Source organism: Maylandia zebra, linkage group LG5, assembly GCF_041146795.1.
Source record: "Maylandia zebra isolate NMK-2024a linkage group LG5, Mzebra_GT3a, whole genome shotgun sequence".
Taxonomy (NCBI): domain Eukaryota; kingdom Metazoa; phylum Chordata; class Actinopteri; order Cichliformes; family Cichlidae; genus Maylandia; species Maylandia zebra.
Window position 1 is genome coordinate 18,507,386 of NC_135171.1, and position 18,867 is coordinate 18,526,252.

The window sequence follows — 18,867 nt, forward strand, 5'->3', positions numbered from 1 at the left end:
TAGAGGTATCAGAAGCATCCAACTGCACCAAAGTGACAGGAAGAAAAACAAAGAAAGTTGAAATAAACAAACTAAACAGACCACTTGACACATTGAATTAATCAGGAACTTCTGGGTTTCTCTGTTAAGGAACGGTGATGACAACACGCAAACCAGAATAATCAAGGAAAGCTCCTCCTACCTTAAAAACCTTTTGGAAAATTGGACAGTAGCAACTTGTAGTAGACACTTTCTCTTCTAATACTGTTACTGTGCGTTGAGCCTATCCTTGATCAATTTAAGTCTGATTGTGTTAGGGACAGACTGAGAGTCAGTGTGAGTGAATGAAAAGTGCTACTGACGTGTGGAATTCAGGGCAAGAAGAGACGTTGTGAGGCATATGGCGGAGAAAAGACAGGAAGGCAGCTAAGTGTGAATGATGCTTTTCTTGCACTGGGGCAGACCACGTCACAGGCCTCATTATTATAATGGGCCACCACAATGCTTACTGACCTTCATCATCAACAGATAAAGTTGGCCACGGAGAAAAAGTGTGTGTGTGTGTTCTTCTGTCAGTTATTCAGGCAATTACAATATGAGGGGGAAGATGGTTCAGGCTGTTAGCATTGTAATTAAATGTACCACGGGGGCTTTACAATGCATTTAGCAAACAAAAATCAGAATCAGAATCAGAATCAGAATACTTTATTGATCCCTGGGGGAAATTATTTTAAAAGATACCACACAGGCAATCTTAATAAATGGACACACACATACACCCATAATGTAATGATTTCAGGCTACTACAAAGGCTCACTGGACTTCCTGGTTTGGGTCAAGTCAGTGCACACATGCACTTCAACTTGCATGTTAATAAAACCCTCATAAAAAAAGCAAAATTGTGACTTTTATCTAGTTTTGCTTTATCACGGTAACACGAGATGGTAAAATCAATCGCACGCTCGGTCCAGAAACACTGTGCGAGGAGAGTGTGGAGGTTTGTGCCGAAGTACAACATCCTAGCAGCAGTGCTCCCATCTAGTGCTCTCAGAGCAAAGCTGTAAGTACAGTGAGCTGGCTGAGAGATATGAAGAATTATGTGGCAGAACGATAGCTAACTAATAGACCTCTCAGCGCACACACTTAAAGCCATCACAACTGATAAGACAGAAGAGTGAGGGAGCGAAGGAGAACCATTCCTTGAAGAGAAAACAGATCAGTCTTTTACTAATGTGTTAATACGGGTATTGAATCTTCACTGACTCATAAGTATTCATAGATTTCTGGTTTCATACAATGTGTGCATTATGGAAAACAAGCAGACACAAAAAACAATTTAACCGAAGATGATGACAAGAGGTGCTGGAACAAGTTCGGCTCAAAGAAACAGGAACAGAACTTGTATTTGTGCGTGCACGTGCGCGTGTTTGCGTGTGTGTGCACATAAAACTCTGCACAGTGTCTGAGTTGAGTGTCTACACCAACCCACGTGTCTGTGAATGGAGCTGGAAGTAAATGAATAACAGACTGCAGCTGAGAACTGAGGCATGTTGTAGGTGGTGCTGAATAACTGGCTCTTGATTTAATACAGAGACTAGATGATCTAAAGAGCTATCTGTGAATGTACATGCACCAAAAATATCTTATTAGTTCCTCCAGTATGTACTCCGTGAACTCCTGCTGTTTAAATCAGCCTTGCGCTGTGTCTGTTCTGCACGGAAAAGTCAATGTACTGTGGGTGTCATCATGTGTACTTTGATGTCTGGCCAGACATGATGGTGCTCTGAGCTGTTTAACATCTCACATCAGTACATACATCTTTGTGTGAAACACTGTAACTGTTTATACACTGATGTGTGTGTAGCTGTGCATGAGTGTGATGTATTAGCCCAGTTGGACACTTATGTACTAGGAACTGCTGACTGTGTACAGGCAATTCATCACTGGAACCGTTTTCTTATGCAAGATTTCAGTACGTAGTTATATGTTCATGGCCACTTTATAGAATAGAATAGAATAGAACAGCCCTTTACTGTCACTGTGCATGTACAACAAAATTGTAGAAGGATCATGCCAATTAAATACACCATTCAACTGCTTGTTAATGCAAATGTCATATAAGTCAATTGCATGCTATTTAGATCTGGTCATGATGCCCTGCTGAACTTAACAGCGAGCTTAAAAATGTGGAAGAAAGACAATTTAAGGGACTTTGAATGTGGCATGGTTGTTGGTGCCAGATGGGCTAGCATTTCATAAACTGCTGATCTGCTGGGATTCTCCCACACAAACATCTCTAGAGTTTACAGAGAATGTTTTGAATAAGAGAAAAAAAGAGACATCCAGTGAGCTGCAGTTCACTGATAGAAAATGAGTCTTCAATGCCAGAAGTCAGAGAAGAGCGGTTAGACTGCTTCGAGCTGATGGGAAAGAAACAGTAACTGAAATAATCGGTTATTATAAACAAGGTATGAGGAAGAGCATATCTGAACACACAACACATCAAACCTTAAAGCAGATGGTTATGAAGCAGCAGAAACCCACGCTGAGTGCCACTCCTGTCAACTAGGAACAGGAAAATCGAGACTACAATTCCTACTGGCTTAACAAAATTGGCTAACAGAGGATTTGAAAAACATTGCATTTTCAGATCAGTCTTGGTTTCTGCTGCAAAATTCGAATGGTAGGGTCAGAATTTGGTCTAAACAACATGAAAGCACAGATTTGTTCTGCCTTGTAGCAGTAATTCAAGTTGTGATGGTGGTGTGATGATGTGGGAGATATTTTCTTGGAACATTATGAGTCTCTTAGTGCCAAATTGTTTCTGACCATGTTTACAGTGTACCCATCTTCTGATGGCTGTTTCCAGCAGGATAATGTGCTCACAAAGCTCAAATCATCACATCAAGTGGGTTTTTTGAAAATAACAATACATTGACTGTACTCAAATAGCCTCCAAAGTCAGGAGATTTCAATCTAATAGAGCACCTTTGTGATCTAGTAGAACCAGAGAGTTACATCATGGACGTGCAGCCAACAAGTCTGCAGCAACTGTGTGATGCTAACACATCAATATGGACTAAATCCTCTGAGAAATGTTTCCAGCACCTTGTTGGATCTGTACAGAAAGGTGTGTCCAGCCCAGTACTAGGAAGACCTATCCTGTTAGGTTGACTAATTTTGTAAAATACAAATAAAAACTCATATTTTATTTTTCACAGCTCTTGCCCCTTTTTAGGCATGAAGTAAATAAATGGATGCAAAAAACAAAGCAGAGAAGTTTTTGTGTACATATACATTTAAAAACTTCCAGTATTACTTAAACAAGCTTATGGTTTTATGTTTGTTAAGCATTTTACTCCCTTACAAATATTTTTTTAAAACCTCCAAAGAAGACCCAAATGGCAGAAGGAGTACCCAGATCTCACATTGAACTCTGTTGTCATGATTATGGATTCACACCTTCCACGTGCCCTTTGGCCTGTAGGAAGAGTTACACGCTTGCTGAAAAGCCCAGATGACCGCATCAGAACTGTGGAGGTCCTGGTACAGGATAAAACCTATATCCGCCCTGTCTCCTGTCTGATCCCCCTGCCCCCGCTTCCTGACGAAGACTGATCCTGATCATATCAACATATTTCTCACTAGAAATATGGGGGCGGCTGTTGTAGAGACCCACCTTTTAGCACATCCCAGCACACCCACTCACTTCACCAGATGCACCTTGTTTAGTTCTCTCACCTTTGATTGGGTGTGGTGCTTGTCCTTGATTGCACTCACCTGTCACACATTATATGTCACACAGTATATAAGGACTGCATTCACTTTTGGCTCACTCTTTCCTCACTTCCACATGGGGCGGCAGCTGAGGTGCGGTTCTGTTTGGGTTTTTATTTTATGTATTGTTTAAGGTAATGAGTAACTTAAATCTCTGTTTTCTTTCAGCATTGGCAGTCCATGTGTGTCTTTGTTTCCTTCCTTCTTTGCCTTATTTACTTGAGAATAAAAGGAGAACCCTGAGAATAATTCTGAATTAGATGGCTGCTTTTTCTTATTCTAACCGGATGAGCCCATGATGCTGATTGCTTCAGCCCTGAACCTTCCTTCCTTCAAAACGAGCTAGTTCATTAGTGCTCGGACATTAGGTAGTGCAGCGCCCATTCCATTTCAAGCAATCAAGATAAAAGATGGAGACACAAGATCTAAAATTTACAGACTGATGGATCTCACTCTCGACAAAATCATGTTTAACTAAATCTGAAGAAGACAGAACAGACTAATTTAACTTCAAGCGCAATAAAGCCATGTTTTCAAAAATAATTTTCTAGATTCAGCATTTACACATTTATATATTAACAACTGGTCAATTAAATAATGAGTAATTCTAGAAAATTTAGCAAGTTGTTTTAGCTTTATGCTAAGCAACAGTCAAATCAGTTGATTATCTATTTACTTGACTATGCCTTTTGCACTGTCTATAATGTTCGACCAATATGATTACAAGTAGAAAACAAAGTCTAGTATCCAGTATTTGTCTTGGCCTGTTTATACTATATCAATGTTTTCCACAGAAAGGCCTATTTAGAGTGAAGTTTGTCCTAGCAGTGTCAGAGAGTGGGCGTCTAATGCCAGAAGCATTAGAGCCAGCAATCGCTTGTACCTGTCCAGGAACAGGACGGAAATACAATCAACTAATGCTGATCTGATAAATGTGCAAAGAGGCAAAGGTTTGCAGAGATGTTAGCCATAGCAACTTTGATGTTATCACGAGTGTCACTAAGCTAAACTTCGCTCTGTTACTCAGCAGCTTCCAAGTCACTCAAATTACTTAATAACTCCAGTTCATGAAGTCCAATGATATTTTCATTTTTCATGGGGTAAATATCACTAATACGTGCTCATTTATGATCCTGAAATTGATGCAACATAAATAATTAAACAAGTACAAATAAACACATGTTAATGTATGCCTGTGGCCAGTTCATTTCATACAAATGCATGAAATACTTCAAATAAGTCATTAGCTATTTACAGCAACATTTGCCTTACTGTGTCCTCATCCCAAATCCTGCTTTTCACTTGCACTGCTATGCTCTTGCAGATCTGTGTGTGTGTGTGTGTGTGTGTGTGTGTTGGTGAGTGTGCGTGGTATTGACAGCCAACAGTGGGGGGTGGGTGCTATGTTGTGAGACACTGACAAGCTCTATTTCATGGAGGCAAAGATGCATTTTGAAGTTCTTTAAATCCTTTTAAGGGTCCAGCAGGAGACTTAGCTTCTCAAGCTGCTGCTGCCTTTGCTGCTGTTTATGTCTCTTGCTGTGGAAAAGAAGACGTTCCGAACCCAATATGTGTGTATGTGCCCATACAAACACATTTTCAGAAAAGTTTTTATGTACATTTGGGAAATGTACATAAAAACTAACCACAATATTGAAACCATTTTAACCCTATATCTTACCTACATTATGTATTATTTGGAGACGCAAGAACAATGCATCTGTTTTTGGAAATTAAAACATGCCAGTAACCAAGGTTTTAGTGCCTTAATGTATCCAGCAGTTGTTCCAGTAAACTGCAACAACTTATCAAAAAAGTACAAAATAAAAATGTTCCAATTGGATGTAAACTGAACCAATGCCACCAGCACCAATCCAACCTCCTCATGAAGCCTTTGTAGGACTCTAAAATAGGACTTTTGATAAAAATGCATTATATATTGCCCTGGGATAACAAATCCACAGAGTCTTCCTGATACGATGGAGGTGTCCACCACTCTATGTGGTCTAGACCATAGGTGTCAAACTCTGGCCTGCGGGCCAAATTTGCAGCCTAATTACATTTGGCCCGCAAAGCCATACAAAATTACTATTAGAGCTGGCCTGCCAGTATTATACAGTGCATGTACTGCTAATACTACAATTCCCAGAATGCTCTGTTGGTATTTTGGCGTGTCAGTCATGACAGGACCCATTAGCACCATAGTCATAGCAACCATGCAAATGCTGCCATGCTACCTATCCCAAAATGGCAAAAAGAAAGGCAGAAAACAGGAGTTTTCTGGACAGGTGGGAGAATATGATGAAAATCTGATAAATGATAAAATGATAAAATTTTATTCAGAAGGCTGCAAATTTTTTATTTAAGAAATGAATTCCACTGATGTGTTATTTAATTGGAATTTTGATTTTGCATGTGTGTAATATTAACTTATATATATGTTTATATAAGTTATATATATTGTTTAGTATTAAGCTTTGCCTGTTCCATATTCGGTTTTTCAGCAAAACTTGTTTGAGTCCATAAGAAAAGACTCCTTGTTATATTTGGAGGAAGACTTTTTTTTCCAATAAATTTTAATGTTAGCCCGCGACTTTGATCCAGTTTTGAATTTTGGCCCACTGTGTATTTGAGTTTGACACCCCTGGTCTAGACAAAGCTTCTTTCAGCGATTCCCTTACTCACAATGGGTCGCCACAGCAGATGAATATACATATTTGATACTGCACAGACTTTCACACCGGATGCACTTTCTGACACAACCCTCCCCCAACATTTGTGTCACCTCCTGGTCTCATTCACGTGTTAGCCAAATGTGTTAACCACCACACTATGGAGCTACTACTACTATGTTCAAGACTGTGGAGAGGACTGGTTAATAATCAAAGGATGATGTTTTTCAAAATAAACTGTAGATATTATCAAAAGATATTGTAGGTAACAATAGACGGTCCTATATGTACAAAAGTATGGGTCTACTTACTTATACAGGAGCTTCTGGTTCTGAAAGGTGGTGCAAGTGCAAGTGTCATAAACCTGCATTCTTTATAGAAGCCACCAGATTTGGTATCCGGTCGTTAAGTGATGATGTGACGAATCCTACTTCCGGGCCTAAAGTAGTCTGCGTTTAATATGGCTTTTGTGTTGTTAACATGTTTAATGTTATGTATTTTCTTCTATTTGATCTCAAAAAGCTCCTAAAACAGTCAGTGATCACTGTTGACCTCCCTCGGCTTTTATTACCGCTAATCATTTATTTAAGCTCAGTTTTTAAAACCTTAGGATGTAACTACAGCCCAGCCCATGCAGCAGTATATGAATGACTAACCTCGTATTGTGGATGGATTATCTCAGCTGTTCTCCTGGCTGAAGTTTGGTCCTTTTACAGCATCCTGCCATGCGATTACATTTGTTCCTGACCACCGAGAACACTCACGGTAACTTTTGTTGAGTGGAAAAAAGGTTAGCATGTTTATATTATGCTAACATAGCTGTGTCGCTAGCGGTCACGTAGCACATCATTATATACCAGCTAGCCAAACTTCAGTAACCCTACAAACGTCACTGCTGTTTAGTTTTCTGTCTTCATTTATGCTGGAAGTGATAACAGAGCTGTACGTTTTAATTTGTTTCCAAAACCCCGCAGTCAGGACATGCTATATTGTATTTAGATAGACGCTAGCGAGCTAACTTCCTGCTAACTTCTAACTCCGTTAAATGTCATAAATTTTGTTTTCATGGATGCCTGGATGTTAAACGCAATTGTTACACCTGGTAGAGCAGAACACTGATCATTTTATTAAAGATGAAAGACTTTAGACAGTTTTTCAACTCTCAGTAATGCCATAATGATCGTTTGATATATGGACCTGCAGCGGAGTTTAGGCCCAGACACGGCTAGTGACGTCAGACTTAATGACCGGATAGGTTGCAAAAACACTTCCGGTTCTATAGAACTCCATGGGAAAATGGCCCTCCACAGCAACCTCTCTCCAGTCTCCTTTGCTGATTTTGGCTCATACTGTATAAAACATTGAGTCACTTTCATACGTTTTAGCAATTCTAGCTGTTGGAGAAGAAGATAACTCACATTGGCTACTGACAGGTGATTGTCCAGTTGGTAGCCAATGAGAGGGACCATCTGATTAGCTTTGTTGTCCTTATACATTTTTCAGTTATAGACTTATAGATTAAAGATTATTTGCAAAATTGCATGCTGTTTTTATACAGTGTCCCAGGATTTTTTGGATGCGGGATTGTTAGTGCAGTTGGGTGTTTTTTAAAAATGTCTTTGGGAGCAGAGTTGATGCATGTGTTTTTCTCTCCCATATCTCTGAACATGTGGGTGCATACAGATGTAGAGGATACATGATAACCTTGAAGTGTATAACCTTGGGTTACTCCAACATTTCTTTTAAATATGCTTACTTTCTGACTTCCACATCCCAATAGTACAATATTAACACCTCTCCCCACCCACTGATGCCTTATCTTCTATTCTGAGGGAGTAGCTGTAGAGAAAGTGAACTGACAGAGTTCCAATAGTGCAGCTGTTAGACATGGCAGGGCCACTGTGGGCTTAACTGCTGGCTGGAAAACTTCATCTCACATCCCCCTGCCCTTCCTCCCTTTCTCTCATTCTGTCCTTTCCTGCCTCCCTCCTTCATTACTCTCGCCTTCCCCCTCTGGTGGTCCTGCAACTCCAATCACTCTGCTCTTATTACCAGAGAGAAGGAACTTACACACACTCATAGACATATAGTGGCTTTCCGTTCTTCCTATTACCAGAGCATGTCCCTTGCTGCTGGGACCTGTCAGGTATGCTTGATTCAGCTTTTTTCCTGACTTTCTGCCTCTCGTTGCTAAATCTTACACTGTCTTTGTAATTGCGACTCTTTTTACCACCTTTCTTCCTCCTTACCTCACCTTCCTTTGCTAACCCAGGCAGCCAGGGGAACAAATTGGCGCCCGGCTGAGCTAAATGTGCCTGGTGCTGAGAGCCAGATGGTACTGGCACGGAGAAGGAGGGAGCAAAGGATGGCTCCTTCTGAGAGATGGAGCGTCTAAGCCATGGCACAGCAGAGCAGCATGGGGGAGCTAGCTTTGCACACTAATAATCTATTAGTGTTCAGGGTCCCCAAAAGCTGTGCAAAGGCCCTTGCCAGGGTCCACTGTGACCTGCTCACAGCTTTGGTGAATAGGAGGCTTAAATGAAGACTGGACAACATACAGGAGGGAGGATTATGGAGTAACATGCTGAGGAGTGGAAGGAGAGAAGAAGAGAGGATAAGAAAGAGGCTCAGAATGAGAGGTGAGATGTCAGCTGCTAGAAGATGAATATGTTGTTAGTCTCACTTCTGATTTCTCGTTTGTGTCTCTTTGTCTGTCTCAAAATTAAAAATGCAACCACAGTAATGAACACAGCAGTAGTCAGATGATAGCCATGTCTTAAAAAGGGCCAAAGACAATCAAAAGAAACCGACTTTTTTAGATTTCAGTGAATAGTTATAATGTAGATGGGATATCCATCTCAGTTGAGTCTGTAAGAACTTTGCCCTCTCTGTCTTTCAGTGTCATACCTTCTCTCTCAAAATCTCCCTCACTCTCTTATTTGTTCCTCTTTCAGGGTTTCTTGGCAAATTTCAGCTGCTCACTTCATGCTCCACTTTCCCCTACATCAACCCAAATTCCTCTATTTGGCGCTTACATAACACATAGCATAGGATTTGGGCTTCGATAGCAGACCAATCAGATGCAATAATTTTTCATCTGACTTTGGCCTATCCTCCTCAATATTCTCCTATTGTGGCACACAAAGCTGCCTAGGCCATCCATGCATAAGCAACACTATCCGCAGGCATATTCGTTCACACGTACCAATGCACAGACTCAAGTCGACATGCAGACTGTGCATGCTGACATTTAAGGAAATACAGACGGTGTGTGCATCATTGTTCGTCTGTGGGTGGTGCAAATCAGAATGGCTAAAATAAATGATTATTCTTGTCACTGATTCATCTTTGGGTCGTTTTCTCAATTAATAAGTGGATTGGTTAGTGTGTAAAACATCTAAGATGTCACTCTCAATAGAACTCGGGGTACTGTCTTCAGATGTATTGTTTAATTTTTCCAACACTCCATGGATGAAACACAACCATCACATTTTTTTCCTGCAAAATTACTTATTAAACCAATAAATGATCAAAACACTTGACCTTTTTTATTCGGATTAACTCATCGATCAATTGGTCTATAAATGTGAAGTTGTGTGTTTATGCCTTGCTGAAAGGTTGCTTGTCTTGTGATAAGGTCAGACCATCTCCAAATACTGTGCAAGAGCACCTCAGAGCACTCCTTGTTTCTTATGCGATCTAATGTATATTAACTCTGACACCCCTTCCCACTCACACCTACAAGTAAAATACTAGTACAGTAAAAGTGGCTGAGTACCAAGCCTGTGAGGCTTAGCTCTGTTGGCCTTGGTTCAAGTAGTGTGGAATAACTCTATCTGTGTTAGCCAGCACAACACTTACCCCAGCACTAAGGATATATGTTTATTCACCGCAACACAGACATTAATTAAAGCTGATTAGCTTCTTTCTCCTTTCCTTTGCCCACATTGATACATAAATAGTGGAAAAATCATTTTCCAGGCTATCGTTTTCAAAAAGTTAGTAAAGTGTATTTCTAGGCAATATTAGAATTAAGCTATCTTAAAGATTAAAGTGATTTATATGCTGGTGATTTATATGCAGCACCAGCGAGCTATGATAGAAACAAATAAAATGCAGGGACTGTTTTTCCCTTTTGTGTCTCTACTCTTTGTTGCGCTCATTTTTTAAATCATTATTATTTTAAGGAGCTAAATTTTTTTTTTTAAATATATATTTCTAAGTTTTTCTGCTTCTTTGTACATTCCCTCACATACCAGGAATTTACTACCATCCGTGAGTCCTTATACTGAGGTGATGATTGTTATTCTCTCACTGATCCATTTAGAAACAGTCACATAAAAGTGTTCAGAAATGCACAGGAGTAACTGATGGTACTGAGCAGGCCGATCACAGTGCTCAGAAATGAATGAACACTCTGTGGGGTCACTGCTTAAACATTATAAATTAAACTGTTGTGTGACAACAAAAGCAATATGTTAGCTGATGTTACGTTTTTGACGTATCTTCGTACAAAAATATTCAGAGTCATGTCCTTCATAGAACATATCATTTGACACACATACAGTCTAAATTTATGTGAATGCAGAAAATTTTAAGAAGAGTACAAATTTAAGAAAGAGGCTGCTTCGAGTACTTGGCAGTTTTCAGGGCACCCCCCCCACACACACACACACAAAAACAACAAAAAATCAAGGAACTCTCTGCAGATCATGGTTAGGGTATAAAACAATTTCAGAGTTTTGAGTGTTTTTCATGAGCACAGTGGACTCCGTAACTTTGAAACTGATTACATTTGAAAGCACCAGGATTCCTCTACAGGGAGTGCAGAATTATTAGGCAAATGAGTATTTTGTCCACATCATCCTCTTCATGCATGTTGTCTTACTCCAAGCTGTATAGGCTCGAAAGCCTACTACCAATTAAGCATATTAGGTGATGTGCATCTCTGTAATGAGAAGGGGTGTGGTCTAATGACATCAACACCCTATATCAGGTGTGCATAATTATTAGGCAACGTCCTTTCCTTTGGCAAAATGGGTCAAAAGAAGGACTTGACAGGCTCAGAAAAGTCAAAAATAGTGAGATATCTTGCAGAGGGATGCAGCAGTCTCAAAATTGCAAAGCTTCTGAAGCGTGATCATCGAACAATCAAGCGTTTCATTCAAAATAGTCAACAGGGTCGCAAGAAGCGTGTGGAAAAACCAAGGCGCAAAATAACTGCCCATGAACTGAGAAAAGTCAAGCGTGCAGCTGCCAAGATGCCACTTGCCACCAGTTTGGCCATATTTCAGAGCTCCAACATCACTGGAGTGCCCAAAAGCACAAGGTGTGCAATACTCAGAGACATGGCCAAGGTAAGAAAGGCTGAAAGACGACCACCACTGAACAAGACACACAAGCTGAAACGTCAAGACTGGGCCAAGAAATATCTCAAGACTGGTTTTTCTAAGGTTTTATGGACTGATGAAATGAGAGTGAGTCTTGATGGGCCAGATGGATGGGCCCGTGGCTGGATTGGTAAAGGGCAGAGAGCTCCAGTCCGACTCAGATGCCAGCAAGGTGGAGGTGGAGTACTGGTTTGGGCTGGTATCATCAAAGATGAGCTTGTGGGGCCTTTTTGAGGATGGAGTCAAGCTCAACTCCCAGTCCTACTGCCAGTTTCTGGAAGACACCTTCTTCAAGCAGTGGTACAGGAAGAAGTCTGCATCCTTCAAGAAAAACATGATTTTCATGCAGGACAATGCTCCATCACACGCGTCCAAGTACTCCACAGCGTGGCTGGCAAGAAAGGGTATAAAAGAAGAAAAACTAATGACATGGCCACCTTGTTCACCTGATCTGAACCCCATTGAGAACCTGTGGTCCATCATCAAATGTGAGATTTACAAGGAGGGAAAACAGTACACCTCTCTGAACAGTGTCTGGGAGGCTGTGGTTGCTGCTGCACGCAATGTTGATGGTGAACAGATCAAAACACTGACAGAATCCATGGATGGCAGGCTTTTGAGTGTCCTTGCAAAGAAAGGTGGCTATATTGGTCGCTGATTTGTTTTTGTTTTGTTTTTGAATGTCAGAAATGTGTATTTGTGAATGTGGAGATGTTATATTGGTTTCACTGGTAAAAATAAATAATTGAAATGGGTATATATTTGTTTTTGTTAAGTTGCCTAATAATTATGCACAGTAATAGTCACCTGCACACACAGATATCCCCCTAAAATAGCTAAAACTAAAAACAAACTAAAAACTACTTCCAAAAACATTCAGCTTTGATATTAATGAGTTTTTTGGGTTCATTGAAAACATGGTTGTTGTTCAATAATAAAATTATTCCTCAAAAATACAACTTGCCTAATAATTCTGCACTCCCTGTAGAGTTTAGTCAAACTAAATAACCAGGGAAAAACGGCCAAGATCAGGGAGGTAAAAAACCCCAGCAAACACCACCAATCTTCAGTGATCTGCAGTGTTATAAGAAGCTGAGAGGTGGACTACCATATTATCAGTACTCTGTCTGTCAGGCTTTTAGAAAACCACTGTTGGGTAAAAGATATACAACAACTTGTTTGGAGATGGAAAATATCAGGCACTGCAGGTCACCTGGTTAATACCATTGCCACAATCAAGCATGGGAGTGGCAGGATTATTCTGTGGGGATGTTTTTAGCTGCAGGGACAAGGAGGCCAGTCAGAGCTGGCTGGAGTATAAATACAGCCAAATACAGAGAGGACCTTGAGACTTAGAGGAAATATACTTGGAGTGCATGAGACCGGGGTAAAGGTTCATCTTTCAGCATAACAATGACAGGAAGCATATTGTGAATGAGTAGCCTAGAAAAGCCGAGGTTGTCTCTACAGAACATCTGCAGAGACATCTAAAGACCCTTCATGTGTAGGTTTCCACACACACACAAAATACATGAGAAATTAATAGTTTCAATACTATTAGAATGGGAGCTTTACATTTTGAGTTTGATAAATTAAAAAAGAAGTCTAAAAGCATGCATTCTCTTCGTCGAGGGTTATTGGAGGTAGATATGGAATGTGTCCTTTTCACACAAAAACTTCATTTTCAAAATTAAAACATGTAAAAAGTAAAAGTGCCTGAACACTTTGTGAGTTGCCATACAGAAGCAGCGTGGTTTGAAAAGCACACCTCTGCCTCATCTCGCCTCTGATAATAGACTGTGTTGAGCTATGGACAAAGGTCATTTGCAAGAGTAGGGTAGGAGGAGACAAAAACTGTCTGAGGGAGCAGTTAATGGACTAGTGGGTTATTGAGGAGTCAGATCAACAGAAAAAATGTGAAAGAGAGAGGGAAAAGGGACAAGAGAAAGAACCACAAACTAAAGCCAGATAGGTGCAGTAAAAAAAAAAAGATGCACCAAAGTCAGCTGTTTTCAAATCTAGCCTTCGGAGAAGACACACCAACCCCGAAACAGCAATACCTGAAGCAAGGCAAGGTTGGAGACATATGCAAAACAGTCAGATTGCATATGGTTTTTCGTGGAGACACAAAGCTATGTGTGTTTATGAGTCTGAACAACAGTAAGGCAGCAATCATTGCTGTGAGAAGTCAAAGGAAAGGTCATTAATGTGTGTGAGCTCAAGTAAACAACAAAAATACTTGTGTATATGCGTGCACGGAGGAGCATATCAGTGGGGACGGGGAGGGTGGAAATAGAGACAGTTGTTTTGGAAGGGCAATGAGATCCGTGTCTGTGTCCGTGTCTGTCTGTGTGTGAGTTTGTGTCCCTTCATCTCTGTGTACTTGTATGCTGGCAAAAATAGACAGTGTTGTGTCTGACTGAAACAGGTGTCCAAACATCACAACACACACTCTCACAAACACACAGATTATGAAACTCAATAAAGAGACATCCCGCTCTTTATTCATCAAAGAGTTTTCAAAATGATGTTGACCAGTTAGATTTTAGAAACAATGATTAATCATGAAATAATCATTTGATTCTTTGAACTTCATAAACTTGTGGAGCTCTCCAAAAAGCTGGATTGTGCTTCTCAAGCACCTAATGCTTTGAGCTCTGCAGGGTTGACATTTGGTGAACTGAACACCAGTTTCTTTACTCTGTAAATAGTTCTTGCATGTTTGGACCTGCACATTGGGTCAGTGTCCTGTTGTATAAGGAAAATGGTTCTAATGGAGCCCCTATACACAGGGTATGGCATGGACCGATAGTGTTCCTTGTTGTAGATCACTTTCATTCTGAACCAGTTTTCCACCTTCTAAACTAAACTGTCAAATTTCTTCACCATGCTTGGAAGATGGTATCAATCAATACTCCAAGCATCTTTTAATTTTTATGCCTTGTTTCACAAATCTTTCTGAAACAGCTCGGATAGTTCTCAAGACTCCCCCCCCCCCCCCCCCCCCCCCCCATCTTCTACTGAAAAAAAAGTCTTTTCTCTTAGCTTCTCCTTTCACTGGCCAGTCTAGGTTTTGTCTTTGTCTTTGCAACTCTGCTCAGACAGAGCAACACAAACAGTTGTTCTCTGTATTGCTGATAATGAGAGTGGCATTTTGTGGTTACCATTTAGATATGAAGCACCTGTCTCCCAGATTTGAGACTTTTGACATGATAAAACTTGTACAAGGTAAGAGAGATCGCTACTGAAATCGGGTCTCTGATCGCCTCTATTGGTATTCTATTAGAAATCCATTAATCAATTTTTTTTTTATAAAATGTGCTTTTCCATCACAAAGAAGGGACCTGCAACTTTTGAGTAACAGAGGATTCACTGGATATATATATAAAATCTTACAAATTTAACAAATCTATTGCTCACTATCCACCCTCTACGTTACACACACATGTATACATATGTGGCATATGGAGAAAGCAGGCATATGATATGCCTGCTTTCTCCTCTAAAGGTCGGAACTGTTTTCTTCACTCAGTAAAGTAACAGTGTGTGTGTGTGTGTGTGTGTGTGTGTGTATAACATGAGCTTTTGTGTGCATGCGTGTGTGTTTAAAACCTAATTTGTCTATGGGCAAACCCATCTCTGAGGGCTGTATTAGAGGCATTATGCACTGTAATGGGCTGACATGTTAATCTGAAACTCTATTCTCTGTAGCTAATGAACATATCCATCCTAGTCTGTGTGTGTGTCTGTGTGACTGTGCATGTGTGGCAAAATGGCAACGTCCCATTTTTATGATGTTAGCGAGGCAAACACAAATGCCAAGGTGATGGAGGTTTGTGTCTTTTGAACAATGACAACGCTGAAGAGCGCTGAATTTTGAATTGCTCCAACAGTGCATTTTTACATGTGTGCATGTTTGAGTGTGCATCTTTGGAGGAGAGACATAGATCTGACAGATTTGGGTCAAACCAGTCCCGTAGAGTCAGGAAACCTACAGAAGACATAACAAAACACTACACACAAATGCACATGCCTAGTAGGTTAAGATAACAAATGTTTTTTAGGCAAAAGGACAAAAAGAGTGCTCAGATTTGGGAAAAAAGACTGTATTGCCATGCCAATGCATATACATCAGAGGAGTAAACGCACACATACAGAGAAAACCTGACATACCACACACGTAGGCAGAGGCGGCAAGCGCAAATGCAAAACTGTCACATTGTAATGTACTTGAGGGCATAAACACACCAGCTTTGGTCATTTTGAGAGCAGCAGCAAATCACCCTAATTACCACCAACACATATAGGAAAGTGGGGTCAGGATCATTGCCAACTGCTACAACGTTGCTCTTACACACACAGTATTCATCCCACCAAACCTGAGATTTCAGAAGCCATATGCTATTCTTTTTCCTCACACTTCCCCCTCATCATTGCAAAATGCACACTGCAATTTCTAATAATGCATAGAGGCCAGACAATCCTCATTCCTCAGCTGTGCAGAACAAAACTGAGTCAAAATCAATTGCAACTGAGACTTTTTTTTTTTTTTGTTTCTCCGTCTCACTGCCTGCACTGTCCGTTGCATCATCTCTCCATTCTGTGGATGCTGTGGAAATGACCACAGGTGTGTTTGGATGTGTGCATGCACAAGTTGAGCGTGGTGCTTTGAGAGAGAAAGCGAGAGACAGCTTATGCATGTGCTCGCCAGCCATAATGTCTGCATAATGTCCCCGAGGTCTCTGACTGTATAACTAATACTTGTATTATTGCTAGAATAAAACATTACGCTGAACCCAGCAGGATTAGAAAACAAGCATGACAGCCTCTACCCACTCTCTCCCTCACTGACACACACACACACACACACACACAAACACACATATATGCATGCATGTGTAGAAGCAAGCAGCCCAGGGCCATGTACACTAGCAAGCAGCCATGTTTCTTTCACAAGAGGCTGCAGCGAGCTTGTCATCGTCAGCATGATTCTCTCTCTTGCTCTCTCTGTCTGATACACACACATGCACACCGTACTGTGACATCATGCCACGCATTTAGACTGGGGGGGGGGTCAGAGGCTAACATAGCTTTATGTGCTGAGGCTTCATTGTCGTCATGCTCTGTGACTTTAACAGCCCTTATTCAGCTCTCCTTTCTCTTAAAGACACACATAAGGGTGACAGATGTCAAAGATGGCCAACAATACAATCAAGTCCTTTTGCTCCAATTGCCACTGACCGGCCGGTCACCACATGCAGAGGTGTTTCCACTCAGTTAATTACTGTTAGGCTCTGCCCTCCCTTCTCACAGGGAGGGCTCTCAACGCCAGGCTCAGACCTCTACACGCAGAGTCAAGCATCTCTTAGTGAGCCAAAATCTTCCATTTATTTTTGACCCACCTTTCAACCCACTACATTACCTTTCTGCCTACTAGACATTTAGATCTTCCTTTCTGGCATGCTGCCACTTATGAGCTTTTGATGTGATATGGGCCTGCATATCCCCATCATCTTCACAGATATCCCAGGACATGAAGGAGTGTTAGATGGGATCCCCAGAAGATATAGTCTATAAATATTAAATTACATTTTAACAGGGGTGCTATCCCAGGGTCTCAAATTCTGGCAAAAGAGCAAGATCTACCTTGCTCACTGAGCTATTACCACCAGACCTATGCCATTCATTCATTCATTCACATTTTTATTTAAATCAGCACAACTCTCTTGATCGTAAGCCTCTATGATTATGGTGCCAAAGACTTTTGGGGCCCAGGATAGCTGACTCTGATTGGCTAGTGATCCCCATGACCAACCTATAACCTCTCATCACATAACTCGGCAAATCATAGCAACAAACCGAACAGGAAGGATGCTTCTCCCTCTCGGAAAATAAAAAAAACAAAAAACCCCAAGGCCATCTAATCCCACACCCAAACCTGACTCTCCCCCTCCTTCAAAGGCCGGCTGCTCCTCACCTGAGGCAGCGCGGCGTTGATCTGCCGCTGGAGCACGTCCCTCTCGTGCAGCGCTCCCTGCAGCTTGGTTTGAGACTGAATGAGAGTCTCCTGAGTCTCCCTGAGGGACTCCAGCAGCTTGTCCCTCTCGTCCAGCATGTTGACCATGAGTTGTTCGAAGTTGGCCTCCTGGTCCGAGCCGTTCGGGACGCCGCCGGTGCCTCTCGGAGGACCAGCCGAGTCTCCTTCGCTGATGGTCGGCATCACCTCACACATCATCTTTCCTGCTCTGTGGTCTGGGCAACGCTATAGGACAGTGTCGCTGTCGGGATTAAGAAGGAATATGTGTATGCGTGGGGGTTATAACCCTGATAAACAGACTTACAGTAACTGATAAATAGGGCCCATTAACGCCCCGTAGCAACGCACATTCAAGGCAATCGCAGTTACGCACCTTACTCCCAGCACGCTGGAGCTCTATTTTTCATGCATCAAACGTGCGATCTTACGCTTTATATCGCCATACCTAATCAGAGTGACTGAAAAGATGAGACGACCGCTGACGTTTCATCCATATTAACCGGCGTTTTTTCACCCAGTGAGCCGATCCGCCCTGCCCGGCGCGCCATGCACTCACATGTACAAATCCCGGCGTGATGTGATTGACAGCTCAGCTCAGAGATAGACGGGTACGTTTAGAGGGGTGGTGCCCGCGAGCGCGACGGAGATCATAGTAGGTACACTGACAGGGAAATTTAAAAAAGCAGCAGAAAATATCGGGGAGGAGATCGGCGTCCTTATTCCCGTGGATAGTGAGAGCAACTCTTATCTGCATCCGCCTTCTCCGCTTCCATCTCTTCACACCGCCGCCGAACCGATGTTCACTCCTCCTCCCAGTCCCTCTGTCACAGAAACACACACTCGCTGGCGCGCGCCCCCACAAACCCACGCGCACACATACACACACTGCAGTTGTCACCACCAGGCTATAGAGCTTTGGGAATACTGGGACCTAGTCCCCAGGATTACCCTATAAACGACTGCGCCATGTGTGCATAATACAGGAGTGAAGTGATCATTTATGTCCCCTCGA

At 41.6% G+C, this 18,867-nt stretch overlaps 1 protein-coding gene across 6 annotated transcripts in view; it reads right to left on the reverse strand.

The window, feature by feature from the left end:
• The window catches only part of ppfia4 (PTPRF interacting protein alpha 4), a 64,821-nt gene extending 46,163 nt beyond the window's left edge, over positions 1-18,658 (reverse strand). For 3 of the 6 annotated variants that reach the window (XM_076883925.1, XM_024802438.2, XM_024802436.2), the window contains exons 1-2: positions 18,229-18,657; positions 17,796-18,096 (exon numbers count right to left, since the gene is read on the reverse strand). In XM_076883925.1, the coding sequence (XP_076740040.1) occupies positions 17,796-18,053 (258 nt within the window). In that variant the 5' untranslated portion in view covers positions 18,054-18,096; positions 18,229-18,657. Of the gene's footprint in view, positions 1-17,795; positions 18,097-18,228 lie in introns of all 6 variants that reach the window. The other 3 variants (XM_076883924.1, XM_076883923.1, XM_024802437.2) reach the window with 2 other exon arrangements.
• Positions 18,659-18,867: the final 209 nt, after the last annotated feature.